The 20,884-nt window shown below is 44.9% G+C and overlaps 2 protein-coding genes across 3 annotated transcripts in view; one reads left to right on the top strand and one right to left on the bottom strand.

Moving 5' to 3' along the window:
• Positions 1-20,884, bottom strand: part of ttll1 (tubulin tyrosine ligase-like family, member 1) — a 917,975-nt gene that overhangs the window by 231,938 nt on the left and 665,153 nt on the right. The window lies entirely within an intron of this gene.
• The window catches only part of LOC108942243 (PDZ domain-containing RING finger protein 4-like), a 41,422-nt gene continuing 33,250 nt past the window's right edge, over positions 12,713-20,884 (top strand). For both annotated transcript variants that reach the window (XM_018765416.2, XM_029252117.1), the window contains exon 1: positions 12,713-12,781. In XM_018765416.2, the coding sequence (XP_018620932.2) occupies positions 12,713-12,781 (69 nt within the window). The remainder of the gene's footprint in view (positions 12,782-20,884) is intronic.

The following is a 20,884-nucleotide window of genomic DNA, read 5'->3' as shown; positions in this document are numbered from 1 at the left end:
CAGACCAGGTGTTGTGAGGCACAATGCTACCCTCTTTGCCACCCTGTTGCCTATGCTGGTAACTGTGAGTCAGTGTGTGAAACAGTGTGAAGAAACTTTTTAACTGAATGGTAGATGAGCAACATGTGTAATGAAAATGAAACGGTTGCCGGTGCCAGATTTGCTTGTTTGGTCGTCCTCTTTGGTTTTTTGCACACTACTGTGTTAAGAGTTTACAAAGAATAGTACAAAAAAGTTTTAAAAATCCAGTTGCAGTCCTGTGGACAAAAATGCCTTATTAATACAGAGAGGCCAATGGAAACTGACAAGACTTCTGCTAGTTGACAGGCTACAAGGAGGAGAACGACACTTCAGGGCAGCAGTGATAGACAGAAAGACCTCAGAATGCACTACCTTGAAATGGTCAGCTGTTCCACAAGTGCAGTAATAAAACAGTGGAAAGAAGTAATGAAAAAACATAAAATATAGTGGAAAATAATCCCATTTACAAGTATTTTACATTTACATTTAGCAGATGCTTTTCTCCAAAGCGACATACATCTCATAGAAAATACAATGTGTACATTACATGAGCAGGAAGAGAGACTTAGATGCAGATGTGTGATTCTAAAATGCGGTTAGTTTATTTGCACCATATGAACAAATGTTCATCATACAAGTAGCTGCGTAAAAATTTCTCAAAAAATCCACGATACCTGCTCACCTTCCAGTAATATATATATATATATATTAGGGGGTGCTGTGGCGCAGTGGGTTGGGCCCCAGTCCTGCCTTCCGGTGGGTTTGGGGTTCGAGTCCCGCTTGGGGTGCCTTGTGACGGACTGGCGTCCCGTCCTGGGTGTGTCCCCTCCCCCTCCGGCCTTACGCCCTGTGTTGCCGGGTAGGCTCCAGTTCCCCGTGACCCCATATGGGACAAGCGGTTCAGAATATGTGTGTGTGTGTGTGTGTGTGTGTGTGTATATATATATATATATATATATTAGAGATTCATATGAACATTTGCGTTACATTACAGGAGTAGCTGCGTAAAGGTTTATCTCTGGGCATGATCTTAAAGTTATAGCGCATAAACGTTTACACCTCACGTGAACTTAAGAGATGACAGACGAAGTTAGTCTGGAAGAGATGAGTTTTAATACCCTTTTAAATGTGGATAGAGAATCAACAGTTCTGAGTGTGAGGGGGAGGTCGTTCCTCCAAAACGGAACCAGAACCGAGAACCTTCGTGCTTTACCTTTTGTGTGAAAATACACACACACACACACACTTTTGTTTTTGTGAAAATATTTTAATTTGATTTTGCAATACAGCAAAAAAAAAAAAATAAATAAAATAAATAAATCAGGGGTTGATACTTTCTGGAGGTGTGTGTGTGTGTGTGTGTGTACAGCCAAACTTCATTTCCTCTGTTATATCTAACCCCATATCCTAAATACCATATGGAGCCCACTGCAGTCTGCCTTATCCATCATATAAAATCTTTGTTTTGTTTTCTTATCAGGGAGGCAGAAAATAAGGTTTGTGCCCCCCGGGTATCACCATAATTCCACACTAATCTCTGCATATGGATGAAGAGAGCAGTTGCCGGGAATAGGTCTGGCCATCACAGTCCCTTTGGATTATGCTAAGGTGAAGATTTTCCAGTTTATCCTGATCTTTCTGATTACTTTTGCACACCCAATATGGTGAGTGGAGAGGGATGGAACTGTGGGTACCAAACAGGTCAGGTGCAGCAGCGGGACCTTCTTGTCTTGCCCCAAATCACAAAGACATACCCTGCAGAGAAGGATGATTTCCACCTGAATAGGATGAAGGTTGGAGGCAGCATCACTCCAGCATGCTGCACCATGGATTAACTGCACACACAGTATATCTCACTGTTATTTAAATTAGACAGACAATTCAATTTTTTGGTTTATAGGGCAAAAAAGGCAGTATTTGGAAGCTCCTATTCTGAGGAAGTTTGTTAATCTATATGACAATGCAGGGTGATTTGTATTATTCATTACCCAATTTTCCTCATTCCACTACCCTGCCACCCTGTCTGTTTCTGAAATGCCGTAAATACAACTGGGTTTGTATTTGTCTAACTCTATTTGTGAAATCAACCATTGTCTTAATCAATGAAAGGCCACAGCTGGTAGCATAGTAATTAGAGCTGCCACCTTCGTCCCCAAAAGTCTAGGGTTTGAATCTCACCTCCAGCTGTAGTTCCTGTGAGCAAGGTACTAAATTGGGGGTAGGGTAACTGAATTGCTCCAGTAAAATTAGCAAGCTGTATAAATGAGTAAGTAATTATACAGTAACTTAACACTGTAAGTTGCTTTGGAGGAAAGTGTCACATAAATGTGTAAATGAAAGTTAAATAACACAGCAGTCATTGACATAGTCACAGGTTTTGTTATGTAAAAAAACTTCATAGAAAAGTGAATTAAATATTGATTTATTTGCTCCTTTTTCTTGAATCACTTGTCCTATGCAGGATCAGTGCGTTTGAGAGCTGCTTCTGGAAAAACAGTGTGATGAAACAGGGTCTAATTTGAATTGGATGCCAATGTGTTACAGGACTTTTATTTTGTTGTCTTTTATGAACTTAGAGCAAAATTATAATTGCCAACTCTAAAATTACTCGAAAAAATTTTATCTCCATAACCCCCATTCAGCACCACCTAAGTGCTCACACAATCATCATGTGCAATATTGTTCAGTGTCTGCCAGCTGAAGTTGGTGCCACCAACTCTCCATAGCGACTACAGGGGGTCCATTTTTGTTCACCAGATAGAGAGAGAGGGCTGGGGGCAAATTGTCATGTAAAGTACGTGTGTCAGGATCGCTGTAGCCTTCATTTGTTGAGGTAATAAGACTGGGAGCAGCGCTCTTCCCCAATGACTTGAGATTACAGCATTAAAACTAGGATGTTATCACACAGTTCCTGCAATAGGGGAAAAGCAAGAGGCGAAGCTAATTCCAGAGACCTTCCTGATTGAGAGAGCGTTGATTTGCAGGGCTTTGGGAATTCTTTCTGCCTCTAATGACTGACTGGCAAAGGACATTAAAAGTTATCCACAGTGTGACATAAGTTCTTTGTAACAGGGTGCATCATGTGAGCAATTGAAACCTGTACATCTTCAGGCAGTTATAAAGCTTCCAGAATGGCATTTGTAGCACAATTCTTCCATGTTGAATAAAAACTTGTAAGACACAACCTCAAAATCATATAAGCTTTTAATTTCCAAGATTTTCATTCTTGCCAAGCGGAGTTCTTTTCTCAGACAGCGGTGACTCCTCTCGTGCCAACAGTCCCAGTCTTCTGAGAGCGTGTCTTGATGGAAGATGAGGGCTGTGCTCCAAGGACTACGCAACGGAGGCAGTGTTCAGAGGACGAGGGAGAAGGTGCCGACCGACAGCTGAGGAGAAAGTGCCTCCAGCTGGACGCATGAGATGGAGATGGCAAACACTTTCCGCAGCACCATGGACTCGGTGGAGTGTGACAAATCTGACCACACAGCCCGGCGCCTCCACTCTACATCGAGATTAAGGGCCTTCATTAACATGCTACTCAAAGCCTGTCAGCTTTCGCAAAGACAGAGATTGGATCTGAAGCCAGGTGAGAGGTGTGGGGCAAAGCAAGGGTCACCAAGTCTGGTTCTACTTTGGAAGCGTTCCACTTCCCCTGGAGTTGCGTTTCCCTTTTCTTTGCTTCTGAGTCTCCGAGTGCCATAATCTTTTTACACACATGTATGTTCAGAGAACAGCTGGTGCAAGCTTCCTGCCCTGGGTTGCTGGAGTTCAATGGGAAAGCCAAACCCAACCCCCATCCCGCCACAATGGGGTGAGGTCAGTGTAGAGGTGTCCCGATCATCCCAGAGACAGCTGGAGGAGAAACCCAACACCTGTCTATAACTCCTGAGAGGAGCTCTCTAGTATGTGGTCTCAACTGACCCCTACTCTACAACTGAAACCGTAGTCAGCGAAGATCACAGTGCACACTTGCATCACCGCTGTCCTGCTTAAAGATTCAAAATTTCAACTATTAAAGAAATGACTCTTCTCCATGATGTCAGATGGAGTGCAGTAAATGAACTCGTCTGTTAATTCACCGGGAAGAATTCATAGCATCAGTGTGGGCGTTTCTGTCTCAGTCTCATATGAGGCCAATATCTGAGACAGTCTGGACTCGATATTAATATACCTTTTTGTTTATATTACTAGTGCTGCTCTCCAGCAGGCCTTAGGAGAGAGGAGCTGTGGGGGCTGAGAGGTGCAGATGTGGCTGGCTGTTAAACAGGCCACTCATTACAATTAGAGGGCTGCATTAGGGCTGTCAAATGTACAATGACACCCTTAGTCACTCCTACTGGAGCTGCACAATTGGGTTAACACATCCAACAGACCTGCTTTTCCAAAGTGCCCCGGGCCTTCGGCAGAACGGAGACACCCCCCGACATAGCAGACATATCAAATAGAAACAGTGCCAGCTCCTCCTGCTCTTTCTCCCAACCTACCTCAACACGCAAGCCTCGTTACAGGTCAGGAGCGGGGTACAAGTGGGGAGATAGATTTCCAAATGTGACAGGGGCTGTGAACCAGCAACAACCCCCCGTCTCTGTGTTTCTCTCCTCCCCCACCACCTACTTCAGAGCGCAGAAAACTGAACGTGTATTTTAGGAAGGCTGCATCCTTTATTTACATCCGTTATTTCAAATTGCAAATAAATTTGTACCCCAGGATTTTGTGTCATTTTTGTGTTGTCTTGCAGCTCAAGTATGGCACTGTCATACAAACATGTAATTCCTCTCTTCTGCATATGTAATGAAATTAAATGCCTGGGATGCTCACTTGGGGTATTTCATGTACATTTACATTAAGATTTATTTATTTAGCAGACACGTTTCTCCAAAGCAACTTCCAATAAACTCTATGTAGTGTTATTAGCCCACACACCTTATTCACCATATTTTACCATTATTCACTTCATTCACCATGTATAATTATAAAACTTTTTTAGATTCATGACAGAGGGGGTGTGGTGGCGCAGTGGGTTGGACTGGGTCCTGCTCTCCGGGGGGTCTGGGGTTTGAGTCCTCCTTGGGGTCCCTTGTGACAGACTGGCATCCTGTCTTGGGTGTGTCCCCTCCACCTCCAGCCTTACGCCCTGTGTTGCCGAGTTAGGCTCTGGTTCCCTGCGACCCTCAATAGGACAAGCTGTTCAGACAGTGTGTGTGTGGATTCATAATCCAGTTAAAGGACCATTTCATAACATGAGATTTTTGTTTTGAAGTTAAATGTTTTTTTTTTTTTTTTTAAAAGGGGGTGCGGTGGCGCAGTGGGTTGGACCACAGTCCTGCTCTCCAGTGGGTCTGGGGTTCGAGTCCCGCTTGGGGTGCCTTGCGGCGGACTGGCGTCCCGTCCTGGGTGTGTCCCCTTCCCCCTCTGGCCTTACGCCCTGTGTTGCCGGGTTAGGCTCCGGTTCCCTGTGACCCCGTAAGGGACAAGCGGTTCTGAAAATGTGTGTGTGTGTTTTTTTTTTTTTTTTTAAAAGGGGGTGCGGTGGCGCAGTGGGTTGGACCACAGTCCTGCTCTCCAGTGGGTCTGGGGTTCGAGTCCCGCTTGGGGTGCCTTGCGGTGGACTGGTGTCCCGTCCTGGGTGTGTCCCCTTCCCCCTCCGGCCTTATGCCCTGTAGGCTCCGGCTCCCCGTGACCCCATAAGGGACAAGCGGTTCTGAAAGTGTGTGTGTGTTCTTTTTTTATTTATTGTCATCAGGTTGTTTAGCTGATACTTTTCTCCAGAGTCAAACACAGTTTCAAGCTACCTACCTTTACTTATCCATTTACAGAGCAAAGTCATTTTTGCTTAGTGCCTTAGTCAAAGGTAAAGAGCAGTAGGTGGGATTCAAACCAACAACCTTCAGCTCTGAAGGTAACAGCACTGTTCACTACACTACACTATCAGATGCCCTAATAACACAATATAACACTTGATAACATGTGTTTGCATAATAAGGTAAGGGGGGGTTCTATTCAATTCAATTCAATTCAATTTATTTTCATTGAGCGCTCTTCTCACACAGTGATACACGGTGCTGAACAAACGGATGAGACAAATATATAGCAATAAGATGGTTGACTATATACTAGAGTAATACATTATCCATGCAGTTTTGAAAGCTATAAGTATGTCTACTGGCCATAGAGGAAAGGAACAAAAAACTCAGAACTGAAAGTCAAGAGAGAAAAGAAAATCTATGGGGGTCCAAGTGCCAGTGGCTGCCCGCTCCTTCTAGGTATTCAAAATTAAAAAGGACTTTTAAGTCAATTTACATTTACATTTACGTTTATTTACTTAGCAGACTCTTTCCTTCAAAGCGACTTCCAATGAACTCTATGTAGTGTTACCAGCCCACACACCTTATTCACCAAGGTGACTTATATTGCTAGATACATTTCTTAGAATGGGCCACTCATCCATACATCAGTGGAACACACTCTCTCTGTGTCACTCACACAACTGATCAGTTCTACACACAGTCAAATTCCTTGTACGTGTGAACATACTTGGCGATGAAGCTCGTTCTGATTCTGATTCTGATTTATAACTAATCAGCTCTACACAGCAGTTATTGAGTCTGTACTCAACTCCTCCATCGTAGTCTGGTTTGCATCAGCAACCAAACAAGAAAAGAACAGACTGCACCGTATAGTCAGGTCTGCAGAAAAGGTTATTGGTTCCAGGACCTGTATTCCTCCAGAGTCAGGAGATGGGCAAGGAAAAGCGTGACAGACCTCTCTCACCTGGGCCACAGCTTTTTTTCCCATCCGCCAGGTGCTACAGATCACTGTGTTCCAAAACAACCAGACACAAAAATAGTTTCTTTCCCCATGCTGTTATGTCCATGAAGAACTGATTGTTAGTCTGAGCAATACTTTATCCCTCTTACTTATTCCTTCTCTCATTATTTATTTGATCCCTCATTATTTATTCCATCCCTTGTATTTATTCCTTCCCATCCCTGTACGTGTTGTATGTATGTAAGTATGTATGTATGTATGCATGTATGTTTATATAGTAATGACCCGCGTTACTGCCTGTTTGGGCGTGAAGATTTGCTTCTTGTGCATTGTTGTAGTATGGGTAAGTTGTAAATAGACTGTACAACCACTGGGGGCAATTCTGGGGGAAATGATGGGGTGACTATGTTTGCCAGTGTGTTGGGAGAGAGCCCGGGGGCACTAAGCAGACTGGGAAGGCTGGCTAGACACGCAGGTCCTGGAGAAAACAGGGTCCTCGGTCTGAGAGCATTATTTCCCTCTGTGCTGGTGTTCAAATAAACGTTTGAGATGAATGCTGCCTGTGTGTCCCTCTTCGCCCCATCCAAACCCACGGCGTGGCGTGCCACAACATATGTGTGTTTTTTTGTCTACTCTACACTATGAGCCATTTGGAACCAAGGCCAAATTCCCAGTATCTGTGTGCATACTTGGCTAAATAAATCAGATTATGATTCTAATCAATCTAATCACATTGTAGTTGAGTGGTAACTTGATGTCCCAGTTCACATAGGTATTCTTGTCCATCATGGCAGGCTATCATCAGCTTCTGTCAGCATGGGATGCTGGTATTACGGCCAGCCAGTCTCCTCAGGTCTTATGTTAAGATTGTTCAAAAAGAGGGGGCGCGGTGATGCAGTGGTGCAATGGGTTGGCACGGGTCCTGCTCTCTAGTGGGTCTGGGGTTCGAGTCCTGCTGGGGGTGCCTTGCGACAGCCTTGCGACAGACTGGCGTCCCGTCCTGGGTGTGTCCCCTCCTCCTCCAGCCCTACCCCCTGTGTTGCCGGGTAGGCTCCGGTTCCCCGCGACCCCATATGGGACAAGTGGTTCAGAAAGTGTGTGTGTGTGTGTTCACAAAGAAAGAAAATGTTAGCAAATGATGACTCAAAGATGTTAATACAGAAGAGGAAAATGCACAGTCAAATGGAATTACACTGCTTATTGATATGCCAGTATGAACATGTAAGTCTTTAACTGGGACTTAAAGGCTGAGACAAACAGGGCATTCCTGAGAGTAACTGGCAGACTTTTCCACAGTTTAGGTGCTCTATAACTAAAGGCACACCCTCCTACTGAGATCTTATTGATCAGAAGTACTTTAAAGTAGCCCACATTTAATGGAAAAAGAGACCATCTTGGAATATAAGTATCAATAGTCTTACAAAAGTGAGCCGGAGTAATGTCATTTACTGCCTTACAGGTCAGAAGTAGGATTTTGTAAACAACTCTAAGCATAACTGGGTGTGAGTGCATTTATCACTAAGTCTAGTTAAACGTCATAATGGAAGACTGATCTGATAGAATCAATCACAACTGCTGTGTCCAGCTGGGGAAAGACGAAGACGTGCTTGGGGATGAGCAAGGGTCAGGCGATCGTTTGGGGAGTAACACAGAATCGTGGTTGGTGGAGTGAAGCTGTAGGTCGAAGAGCCGAGGATCATCCGAGACGAGGGTACTGGGACAAGGAGGGGAGAGGCGAGGAATGGAGAGAAGAGAACGAGGAGAAAACAAAGGAAACAAGTTGTGGAGCGCGTTACGTCTTACTAATGGTGAGGTTCCACAATCAGGTGTTTTCAGGTGATACTGTTATACCCATCGTCCTTAATCACCTGCAGGTGTGGTTGTTGGGCACGCGGTCTGGGGCGTGACAACATCGTGGTCTTATAATAGTTCCACGACTTATCAAAGAAAACATATCTTTACCTGCAGGATCCTGGTCAGCGATCAGAGCTCGAGCTCACACACCACACCACCTGTCCCATAAAGGGTCACGGGAAGCCAGAGCCTAATCCAACAACACAGGGTGAAAGGCTGGAGGGGGAGGGGACACACCCAGGAGGGGACGCAAGTTTGTTGCAAGGCACCCCAAGTGGGACTTGAACCCCAGACCCACCGGAGACCAGGACCAGGACCAGGACCAGGTCCAACCCACCGCACCACTACACCCCCTCAAACTCAAGCTGTTCATCCCTACTATCATGTTTTTCACAATAATGAATGATTCACAGGCTTTAATTATTCAGTGTCATTGAGAAGTATTGGCATCCTGTTCTTTTTGATCTTTTTTGCTTTGAAGCGCCCAAATCCCCTGAACCCTACGTGGATTCGTACTCAGGATCACTGTCAGGGAAACTTCTGTTAACCACAGGAAGAGTGGAAGGTGAGGGACAGAATGACAACTGGGGTTGAGTTAGGGTTAGGGTTAAGGTTGGTGTATGTTTGTGTGAATAATACACGGCCCGCGCACAAGTACTTCGGTTTCTCAAACACACCTGCAGCTAGAATGTGCAGTAAGCTGGTTCAAGCTCAGAGGAAGCTACATGTGATGTCTGAAAGCTCATGTCACCTCTATGGAAACAGAGTCTTGGTTGTTGCAAGGTCCCAACACACACATTAGACTGTGCTGTTGGTGAGTGTTGGAATGTGTGAGTTGGAAGCACACAAGTTTTCAAGTTTTTTGGTCAACTGGTTCAACTCTTTGGAATGAGGAGCGTGTTCAATGCAGCCTCTGTGATCATGGAGCTTCATGAGCTCTCTCTTTGCCACCACATACTCATATTTTTTGTTGTCAAGGTTACGAGAATTAGCGTTGAGTACTCAGAACTCTCCCCTAAGACATATCCATACACATTTATGAATATGTAAAATAACACTTTCCCAACTTTGCCATTTGACTCCATAATTAGATGACTTTTTCACACTGTACATATTTTCAGTAGAGCCTCAGTGTTTCGTATTGGTTTGCCAGAAGTTTATGTATTTCTTTCTGTTTAATGTTTAAAAATGGTCTCCCTAAGCATAATGTGTCCTTTTCATTCTGTGTACTATGGTGGACCCTTCAGCAACATAGTGACGTATGGATTCCGATTTATGACTCTCCGATTTATGACTCTCCTGAACTTGACTTTCCTGTCAGTTTATTGTGCTCAGTTTGTTCCTTCGGTGGCTATGGATAATAAGCTGATGTAAATAAGCAAGAAATCAAACAACTTGTATGCTGTTGCTCCTTGTTCTAGGGGCTGATGCTCACTGTCTGGCCTATGAGATGAGGTGTCTGACAAGAGCAGCAGTATATTGATTGTTTACCTCCCCAGCTGTATGATGCGACTTCTCCGCACTTTGTCATGGACTCTAAATGATTAATTATTTAATCTCATCTGAGCTCTTAATGTTTAAAGCAGACACAGCTGGAAATACCCAGATCTGGTTTACCATGATTGCTGCACTGTAGAAATTCTGAGAAAAGTGTGAATAATACAGAACAGCACCAGACATGCAGTCAGTTACCGCACTCGTTGTGAGTTATTAGTGCTCCATTTCTAGCTGATATTACAACTTGGGTCAAAAGAGAAGACAGTGCTCAATACATCTCATGTTGGGGGTAGACAGCTGAGCTCTTCCATTGCTCTGGCCCAAGGAATGAGAGCTTTTCCATTTGTCAGTGAGATCCATTGAGAAAGAAGGAAACTTGTCTTATGAATAGGGTCCTAATGTACAGTAAAGCCTTTTCAGAGTGATACTCTTGTATAAAAAAGGTGCAGGGATTCAGGAGTTGATTTGGACACAGATGTTTACATGCGGATGAGGAGGTGCGGAGCTCAGTGGTGCAGTGGGTTTGGCCGGGTCCTGGTCTCCGGTGGGTCTCGGGATTGAGCCCTACTTGGGGTGCCTTGCGATGGACTGCTGTCCTGTCCTGGGTGTGTCCCCTCCCCCTCCAACCTTACGTCCTGTGCTGCCGGGTTAGGCTCTGGCCTCCCACGACCCCGCTTGGGACAAGTGTGTTTTAGATGATGTGTGTGTGTGTTTATACCCGAGTCCACAGCCTCGGGTTGTCATCGACAGTGTTAGACACCATAGCACCTGCTGCTGGGGAAATGCTGCCTGTTCATTGGATGCCTTCAGGATCATAAAACTCCTACAACTCTTTGATGTGGAATTGAAAATTTAGCGGATTGCGCTTTTGAGGAGCAGTCGCTGCTTGGCAGCCCAAGAGCTGCCTTTGCAGGGTGCCGGGCTTCAGGATGTTATCGTAATGGAGGCGTTCCAGGACAGCACCACAGTGGACAAACCTCACGTGCAACAGCCTGCATCAAACTGAGCCCCAGAAAATGGGATTAGCGCTTTCTGAGGGAGCAGCTCAGTGCCAGCCGATGACTGTTCATCTACTTTTTACTTAGCTCTGCAGTGTGACAGTGAGTCAAAGACAATTTGTTAACAATTAATGCTTGTTAGAACAGCTTCCTGTTTAGTCACTGTAGTCACTGTAGTCTTTGTGGTCATTGACATTGACTCACTGAGTGACAGTGAGTGTGTTCCACTGATGTATGGATGACTAATTCATTGTAAGTAGTGTATCTAGCAGTGTAAGTCACCACGGTGAATAAGGTGTGGGCTCATAACACTACAAATTGTTCATTGGAAGTTGTTTTGCAGAAAAGAGCCAGGGAATTAAGTAATGTAAATGTAGTCTCTGCAGTCGCTGTTGTTGCTGTCATAGATCAAGGGTGCCCTGTGTTCCTGTACTGTCGGAGTGACCGCTTGTATTTCCAACATCCCTTTGTTTTGCAGGTGCAATATCTGCACAACTACAACATCCTTAGAATTTCCACTCCTCTTTTAGAACCATTTTTGTCCTGAGAACCTTCGCTCTGGTCACTGTGAACTTGTTGCAGCTGCTGCAAAATTAGCACACATTTTTTTCATTTTGTTTTATAACCTTTATACCAGTAATGAAGAAAAGTACAAATGTTTGTACATTAACGTCAAAACGGGACTAATAGGATGGAACTCATGGCCTCCACTGAGTCCTCGGGACAGTCTGGATCACACAGGAGTCGAGCAAATACAAAGAGCACGAACTTGTTTTGCTCAAGGCTCCCTGGGGCCTCACGGTGAATGGGTTGAATTGAGAACAGTACTAGTTCTATTCCACCCCATTCCTGGAAAATTCACAAAGGCCATAAAAAAAACAGAAGCGCTAGAGGTAATTTCTCTGGCTTGGCCATCTACACGTTTTGTACACTATTCCCATGAAAGTGTTCAGATTATAGAGATGGTTGTGCTGAGTTGTTCCTGCCTGCCGTGTGCCACGGACACAAAGGAGCAGCTTCTCTCCATGTGTAGCGGCTCCTCAATGAAGCAGATCCCCACTGCAGAGGGGCTTCGGTGGCCCTGTCCCCTCCCCCTTGCCCGCCCACCACTCTCCCTGACACCAATGGTGAGCAAGCTCCTCTCGTTATTATTTATGAGTTGCCATCCGCGTGTCATTGTGTGTGAGAAGGGGAGCCACAAGCTTGGAAACAGAGAGCGCGAAAGAGGGAGAGAGGGAGAGAAGTGCCGGCTCGCGTTGCTCAATTCTACGCGCGCACACACATACACACACACACACACACACACACGCGCGCACGGAAAAGCACGCACTCAAAGGCACACAGAAACACACACAGACACACGCGCGTACACGCAGATTTGTGGCGGGAAGGCTGGACAGAGTGGCACGTGTGTGTGTCTGCGGAGGAAAGCCCGTTCAGGAGAGCCCTGATGTGCAGCAGCATTGTGGCCGGGAGGGCGATTCGCCGTGTGCTCCGCTCCCCGAGCGCCGTGGGGGAACTGGGAGGCCGCGCTCTCCCTGCACATCTCCCCACACGTCACTCTGCACGCTGCCATGGGCTGTAACCTGTGCACCTTACAGAAGAGGGAGGAGCACTACAAGCTGCTGTACGAGATCGCGCAGGTGAGACGCTCGCTGCTTTCTTGACATACCCGACCGTGCAGCGATGCTGTGCTGTGCTCACTTTTCATCATCACCTGGCGCAGGTTAGTTCGCTGCAGGGATGGTCTCGCTTTGCCTGCTCACCTGGCTGTTGAGTTTCCAAAATGTCCATCATGCTTTTATAGAATACACATGCTGACTCTTTCAGTGACGCTTCAGACAGTGGTACTGGGTGGAGAGACACTCCTTACCTCTCTGCAGGTGATTCAGCCTCCTGCAGCCAGAGGACCGTGACAGTTCACTTCCTTTCTTGTCCAGCTGCTTCTTGTCGCATCCAGCTGATCTCAGAGGTGTGAGACGTTTTACCTGCAGTCTTTCGTACCGAGAAAGAACTTTTACAAGAATACCTGAGCTGGTGAAATCTGCAGATTTGGACGTGTGTTTAGTGTTGATGATGTAGGATCGATGCAACAAAGCTGTTTCATCAACAACATGTTGTGTTTCTCTGAACTTAAGTGAGTTTCATAACCTATGCTATGTACCAAAACTTTTGTGGTGGACTGCCCTTTATGAGCTGTGATTGCTCTTAGGATAGGAGATGGCTTTGTAATGTGATGGACAGACTATGTGTGCGCGTGTGTGTGTCTCCAAGGGTCAGGGATTTCTCTCATTGACATCTCAGCTGGTGTCATAATGCACTTTAGCAAGCAGTGAGTGGCATGTTATTAAATCAGACGCTGCTCCCCCACCCTGCCTCCTGGTCCCTGGGTACAACTCGCACCCGATGTTGGCTGGCAAGAGGAAGACCCATTTACATGCCACTCATTCTTGCCTGATTACAGAAATGCCCCTCTTCTCAGTCCCTTGCCTCCAAAACAGCGTTAATGAAAATTTTCACGGTAATGTGATCACAGCCTCATTAGGCATCTTTATAAAATTATTCTGTACGTTAATTAGACGAAGAATGCCTCTTTTATCGGCACCGTCAGGAAGAGGAAATTAGCATTGTTAATTGCTACCAGTGGGAAATGCCTTTTTTTACCGAGAGCTTAAAGTAGGACATTGTCGAGGGAACTGGCTTTGAGGACTTCTGTCCATAGTGACCCCTGACTCGGTGATTGGCCCCTAGCCAAAATGTCTACATTTTCACAATTTCATAAGCCTGTGCTGCTCATTGTCCTGCCTGTGGTCCTTTGCATTGCCATTAGGAGGCGCTCTTCCGGAGGTGTGGGGCAACTGTCACCCCTTGAATGCCATGGCTGCGGACAGCGAACCCCTCACCCCACTGCCAATAGCTGACCACGCACCCATCTGCCTCCTCTTCAGTCATGCTGCTAGTGTCCAGCCTGGGCTGCTGCAGCATCAGGACCCAGCAGAGAGAGGGATGAGCAATGAGAGAGATGGGCTGGTGGGGGAGCAGAACCCAGTGGAGTACTTGTTATGATGAGCAGGAGCAAGAGGGCAGTTATTGAGACACTCTCTCTCCCTCACACATGCACACACACACACACACACACACACACGCACGCACGCACACACACACACACACCGCACTTCTATCCTTTGTCTTTCCTCTCTTGCTGTGTAATTCATGGATCAGTAATTGCATTATAAGCCTTTTAACTCACTTGAATGTGAAGAGGAATCAAAAGGGTTCTAGACTCGCTGCAGGGTAACGGTTGGCCCACCTCTGTGAGGAAGATGTTGGGGGGTTTAGGGTGCGAACTCATGGCAGTTGGCTGTCCTCTCAGGCCTTGCAACACAGCTGACAGCTTTTTCCCTCCTTTACACGGGCCCTGAACCCCGACCCTGCGAGACGCGTCACCTTGGCAGTTCTCAGTGTGGACATCTCCTCTCTCTCTCCTCTCAGGACCCCTGCAAAGCTCGTCCGTGTGCCTCACTTCCTTATTTACTGGGTTTTTTCTTGCTCTTTCTTTAGCTTCTAGCAATGTGATTGAGTGTCATTCTTCTCTTAAATGTTGAAAACATTTAAATTCCTCTTTTTAAATTTACAGTGTACCTGTACAGATGGGGTCCTTTGTTATCAATGCACAGGGTACTTACTTTACTTACCTGAACTCTGTACTGTGGTACTCAGAGTGCTGCGCTGCAATGTACATAGAGACCAGTGCCAGCAAATATGGAGAGATACAGAACCCAAAACAGTAGTCCCACACATTTGTGGTACTCAGTAAGATTTTACTACACCCTCCCTTGATAACCACATGGAGATTAGTGACTTACTGCGTCAATCCTATTCAGAGCGTACTCAGTGAAATATATGCAGAGTTTGGACTGATTGGTAATACATCAGATGTGTAGGTAGAGAGAAGTAAATGCAAATGATGCCTGAAATGTGAGATGCAGTTCAGTCTGCTGAGTGCTGAGGGAGGGAGGGAGAAAGCAATGACACGAGTAACTGGGGGTGGCTGAGCTCTCATGACCAAACTAAAGGGCAGAGGCTATTCAGGGAGGGCCTCCTTCTCTCCTTCTGAACTTGAATGTTACAGTAGCACTGGGCTAATGATAACTGTGTATTCTAATATGACTGTATACTTTAATAACTGTATACTCCAATGATAACTGTATACTCTAACCCTAGCTGAATACTCCAATGATAATTACTTGCTGCAGCAGTAACGTCAAGGTGAGATGGTCAGTAGCATTTCTGATCAGTTTTTTGGAGTTGGACATAATAATTGTGGTGCATTGAGGATTACTATTTTGGCTAAGGGCAGCTGAAGATTGCTGGCTTATGCTCCAGAAAGGGTTGAGCAAGACACCAAACCCAAATTAGTGAATAGGCTTTAAGGAATGGATACAATTTGTTGTGGTTTGGGGTAAAACAGAGCATTAATAAGAGCAAAAATGAATGACACAAACTTAATTTTCCCCATTCATTTCTTACTTTTGAATGTGTGCGACTTTTTCACATTTGGGTTTTCAGCTCTGCTTGGATCTTGTCACTTAGGCGAGTTTTGACATGTGTGATACATCCTGAAAATTTGGTTTAGAGCAAGTGGAGCGTGGGAGATGACAGACGGGCAGATTCACGAGGCCATGTTTGGCCTGTGAGTTTGAGAAGTAAATAGGTTTCCAGACAGCAAAATGGACCAATGAGGCACAGTGTTGGCTCATAACTGCCCAATAAATAAAATATGGGACAGATTTGTATTCAGAAACACTGCTGCTCCTACTCACACTTCAGCAAGCATGGACATTATTTTAAGTGGAGTTACAGTGCTTGACATTGTTTTTTCTCTAGAGATGGATTTCAATTTATGAAATATTGAAAGGGGTCTCATTGTATTAGACGCGTATATAGAAATGGAGCCAACTACAACATGTGGGAAATTTCATTAATTGCCATATGTTTACGCATGGAGACATTCTGAAATTTAAATTCTAAAGGTTACTCCAGGGCTAAGCAATCAATAAGTGCGAGCATACCGAAAGAAGTTTGCTTTTGCATCCGGATAGTAGAATTTTTATTGCACTTGGGTTTGGCATCAGTTTCTCCCAGTAAGAATCATCCTGCTCCAGACGATTGGAAGGGTAGCAGAAAATGGTGACAGGTAGTTCCAGAGCGGTGGGAGGGAATTCCGGCTCCCAGGAGTGCCCATTTGTCCAACCCAGCAATGGTGCCATATGGGGCCAGATGTCCAGTCTTGATGTTACTGTCAGAGATCCCGCACGAGGGGCAGGGCGTGTTGTTAGCCCGACGCCCCCCTGCTGGCACATGAGGAGCAGTGTGTGGTCAGACATAATGGTGTCAAGAAGTCTGCGGACAGTCTGTCGCACACTCGCTGCTGTGTGGAGACCCCCACTTGGTCAGGTGGTGTGGGGAGAACTGCATGTGTGTGTCTTTGTTGAGAGGAGTAACTGGACACACAGTTATTTGCAGGATTGCTAACAGCCAAACCGTGCAGTCGAACTCCAAGTTGCCCGTTCTGTGTCACCCCCACCTGTGCTGATTCGACTGTTAACAGCAAATGTACCCATCTATCCCCTTGTCCAATTACATTTTTGTGAACAATGTTCTTTACCCATTAAAACTGATAGAAAAGAACAAAAGGGGCGGGTGAGAGAAGAAAAATGGAGCCCTGATTGATCCTGTGTCGGACAGGAAGATTATCGTGAAATATAATATAGGCTTCAGGGCCATTTCTACACCGACATGACAGCGTATTAACTGGGTCCACCAGGGCTCAGTGCTTAGAGTGCTCCCCATTATGAAGGCTCCACTTAAACACAGATCACTTCTCTGGGTTTTAACAAAGGTCCAGACCCGTGAACACACCTCACCTCATGGGTGGAAATAAGTCTGTCGTGATCCTGACACCTGACAGGAGGTACATGGGTAGAGAGAGAAGGCAAGCTGGAGTTTTCTCGTTTCCTTCCTTTTACCTCCAGTTACTGACCTGATCTGATGTAACCTGTAAAACTGCTGCGATACACTCTCTGACACAGTGTTGGATAGTAATATATCGAACAATGAAAGGAGTTTGAGCAAGAACTACACTTGGACAGCTTTCATTAGGAGCACATAAAAGAGCAGATTCATTGGTGGCAGAGTAACTGGGTGACACACAGACTTTGGGCTTTGGACCACAGGGTGTAAGAGAACCACCACTGTGTTTTGGGGAGGGCTGTTAGGGGGCTGTCACACTCCTGTCCCGCAGACAGCTGCCACCCTGCTTGGATTTTATCACTTGCTCAGCTGAAACTCCCACAGGGCTGGACCTCACCATTTTCACAGAAAATTGACCTTTCTGATATTCCATGCTTTGATCTTCTATGCAATGTGTTCAAATCACAATGAAGATCTCATCACAAAGTGCTTTTTCTGAACTTCTTAAACCTTCTTCAGATTTAGAAAGCTGTGCCACCTGGAAGTCAAGAGGTCCCATGCATGTAGTCTCAACTGAAGCACCACTGAGCCAACTTTTGGGCATCTTTAAAAGCTGGCACCCCACACTCGGGTTGCCCAGGAGTAAACGGACTGAAAGTCAACCTTGATGGGTAGCGTCACAGCTGAGCCATGTCAGTCAGTGGTGTACACAGAGGATTAGAAGGTACAGTATAGAGAGGGGTCTCGAGCTCTGCGTCAAACTAGCAGTGACAGTGACAGCTGTTCTCTCCCATTACGACACATTGTGCACATTGAAGGCACTCACTTGTAACCTGAAAGCTGAAACACAAAGACTCGAATGGGGAAATGGCAGGATCCATTCCCTCGAGAGACCTTGCTGCTCCCTTGAGTACATAACATGATCTGAGCTTCTCCAGCAAAAACAAAAGCTGAAGATATAATCCATATATATGGGTCGGTAAAAACTTGTTGTTTTGAATAAGAGCTTCAGCTAAGAAGCTTGATAATACACCAATCCCTCACCTATTGAGGTTCATTTGTTCACTAAAAACACACTGGTAGGTAAATATCCATCACTGGGAGTTGCTTTATCATTTTTTCTTATAGAGAAAAAATAATTGGTCCTCAAAGGAAATATAAGTAACATAATATTAAAAACTAACCAGAATAAATGGTATTTTTAATGCATGGCAATGATGAAACCAACATATTTTACAATATTTCCAGAAAAAAATGATTGAATTTTTATCAGTTATTATGCAAATGATTAAAACTGATACCATAAACTGTGCCGAAAAGTGAATAATTTTTGGAACGTCATTAGAGTGACCTTCAGACTTCAACCTGTAGACCACAAGAGAAACCCTGTTTTCCATAGTGAGGGCGTTCATGTTCTAAAAGTTGTATTATAATAATAATAACAATAATAAGAATAATAATAAGAAGAAATATTATTATTATTATTATTATTATTATTATTATTATTATTATTGTGACCCCTCTCTATACTGTACCCTCTAATCCTCCTCTTTTTATAATAATTTATTTTCTATGAGTACACATTCCCATTGTTCCGTGCTTCACAATAAATAATATGATGGGTTTCACAGTAGCCAGTAGACTGCAAACTCATTTACAGTATGGAATATGCAAATGCATCAAGACTGCTGTAAAAATAACATTTTTATGAATTTCAAAGTAAAAAAAAGAGGTTCTGCCTAACTGCGTTTGTGCCCTAATGAATGTCTGGTGGCAGCCTCGCTGAGTTCCATCCTCCATCGCTCCACTTTGGACTTTGAACATGGAACAAAAGGCAGTGAGACAGGCACATGAAAACACACACACACACACCCACACACTCACACACACCTGGTTGGCTGTGGCAGGGAACAGCTTGGCTGATGAGCCCCTTTAAGGGTGCGGGACGAGCCCTTGTTAATTCTTCGTCACATGTGTCAGTGGCGGGGGGCTCTTTGCGCTCCAATTAAAGTTGACGGGTGCTGCAGAGATGCTGCTCGGTCGCATTCAAGGGGAGCTAAACAGTTCAGCTCCAGAGTGACCTATAGCGAAATAGCACCTGAGAGCTCATGTTGGACCGTCATTGGCTTGATCCGAAAAGGCCATGTCTTGTACTGCTTGAGCTCAGAGTCAGAAAGGCAGCAAATGCACGCTTTGTCACTGGGGTTGGGGTAAACGGTGTATGTTTTCCACCATTTCTGCAAGATAGAAATCATTGAAAATTACTATGTTGCACCATTTGAAGAGAACATCCATGTGGCCTTGTGAAACTCATTACCGCAAAGGGTGCGTGGCATCTGCTGCCGTTTATCGCAACATTCAGGCTCAGTGAAGCACATGATTTGGATCACAATATGCTTAATGCATGATACACTCTTAGTGTACTGAACATTGTTACACGTTCATAGCTGAAAGAAAGCCACAGGATGTGGAGAAAAACAGTTCATTGCAAATGAGAGGAGCAGCAGGGCGAAGATCTGTAGAAACCTGATGTCCATGTGAACGTTTCTCTTTATAGAAGACAGTCGCTCTCTGGGCTCCGTTTGGGAACATATCTGCCTTTAGCATCAGATGTGACATTTGGAGAAATAAGGCTTGAGTGAGGACAATGCAACCAATTCTGGCCTCCTACTGAGGGGGAGCTAAGATTGCGTGCCCCTGTCCGGACCCCACACACACTACACACACACCTACCTAGTATTATTGTGGAGGCTTAACATTGATTCTGACGTTGATGCCATAAACTGTTCCTAAGGACATAAGTGTAATGGGGAGTGGAAGAATGGGTGTACTTCCTTGTTCAAGAAAATTTAATCCTCCCCCAGTATTGGTGTGTAACTTCATTGAGCACTATTGTTCATCTCTTTCAGTTCCTCCCGTTACCCGATAACTCGTCACACTTCTGCCCAAATCCACCTCATCAAAGCTCGAAGAAATTAAATAATTTTTTTTTACATTTTATTATATATTTTATTACATTATTATATTTAAAAATCACACTATTGTGGTTTAAAATTGTTTCATAAACATATTATTCCTTTTCCACAAAATTGCCCCATGAGGTTTGTGCGTACACATACACTCACCAAGCACTTTACTAGGAATACCTGTACACCTCCTTAATCATACGATTATCTAATCAGCAATTACGTGGCAGCAGTGCAATGCATAAAATCATGCAGATACAGGTCAGGAGCTACAGTTAATGTTCACATCACATACCAGAAAGGTGGAATAATATGATACCAGTGATTTTGACTGTGTCATGATTGTTGGTGCCAATCAGGCTGGTTTGAGTATTTCTGTAACTGCTGATCTCCTGGAATTTTCACACGGTGAAAGTGTCTAGAGTGACGGAAACGCCTTGTTGGTGAGAGAAGTCAGAAGAGAATGACCAGACTGGTTTGAGCTGACAGAAAGGCTACGGTAACTCAGATAATCACTCTTTACAACTGTGGTGAGCAAAAAAGCATCTCAGAACAAGATGTTGAACCTTTAGGTGGATGGACTACAGCAGCAGCAGACCATGTTGGACTCCACTATTGTCAGCCAAGAACAAAAAGCTAAAGCTACAGTGGGCACAGGCTCACCAAAACTGGACAGTTGAGGACTCGAGAAACGTAGCCTCATCTGATGAATCTCAATTTCTGCTGAGGCACACAGATGGTGGAGTCAGAATTTGGCATCAATAACATGAATCCATGGACCCAACCTACCTTGTGTCCACAGTCCAG

The sequence above is a fragment of the Scleropages formosus genome, chromosome 5 (assembly GCF_900964775.1).
Source record: "Scleropages formosus chromosome 5, fSclFor1.1, whole genome shotgun sequence".
NCBI classification, from domain to species: domain Eukaryota; kingdom Metazoa; phylum Chordata; class Actinopteri; order Osteoglossiformes; family Osteoglossidae; genus Scleropages; species Scleropages formosus.
The sequence above is the reverse complement of the archived record's forward strand: the minus strand, read 5'-3'. Positions and strand labels throughout refer to the sequence as shown.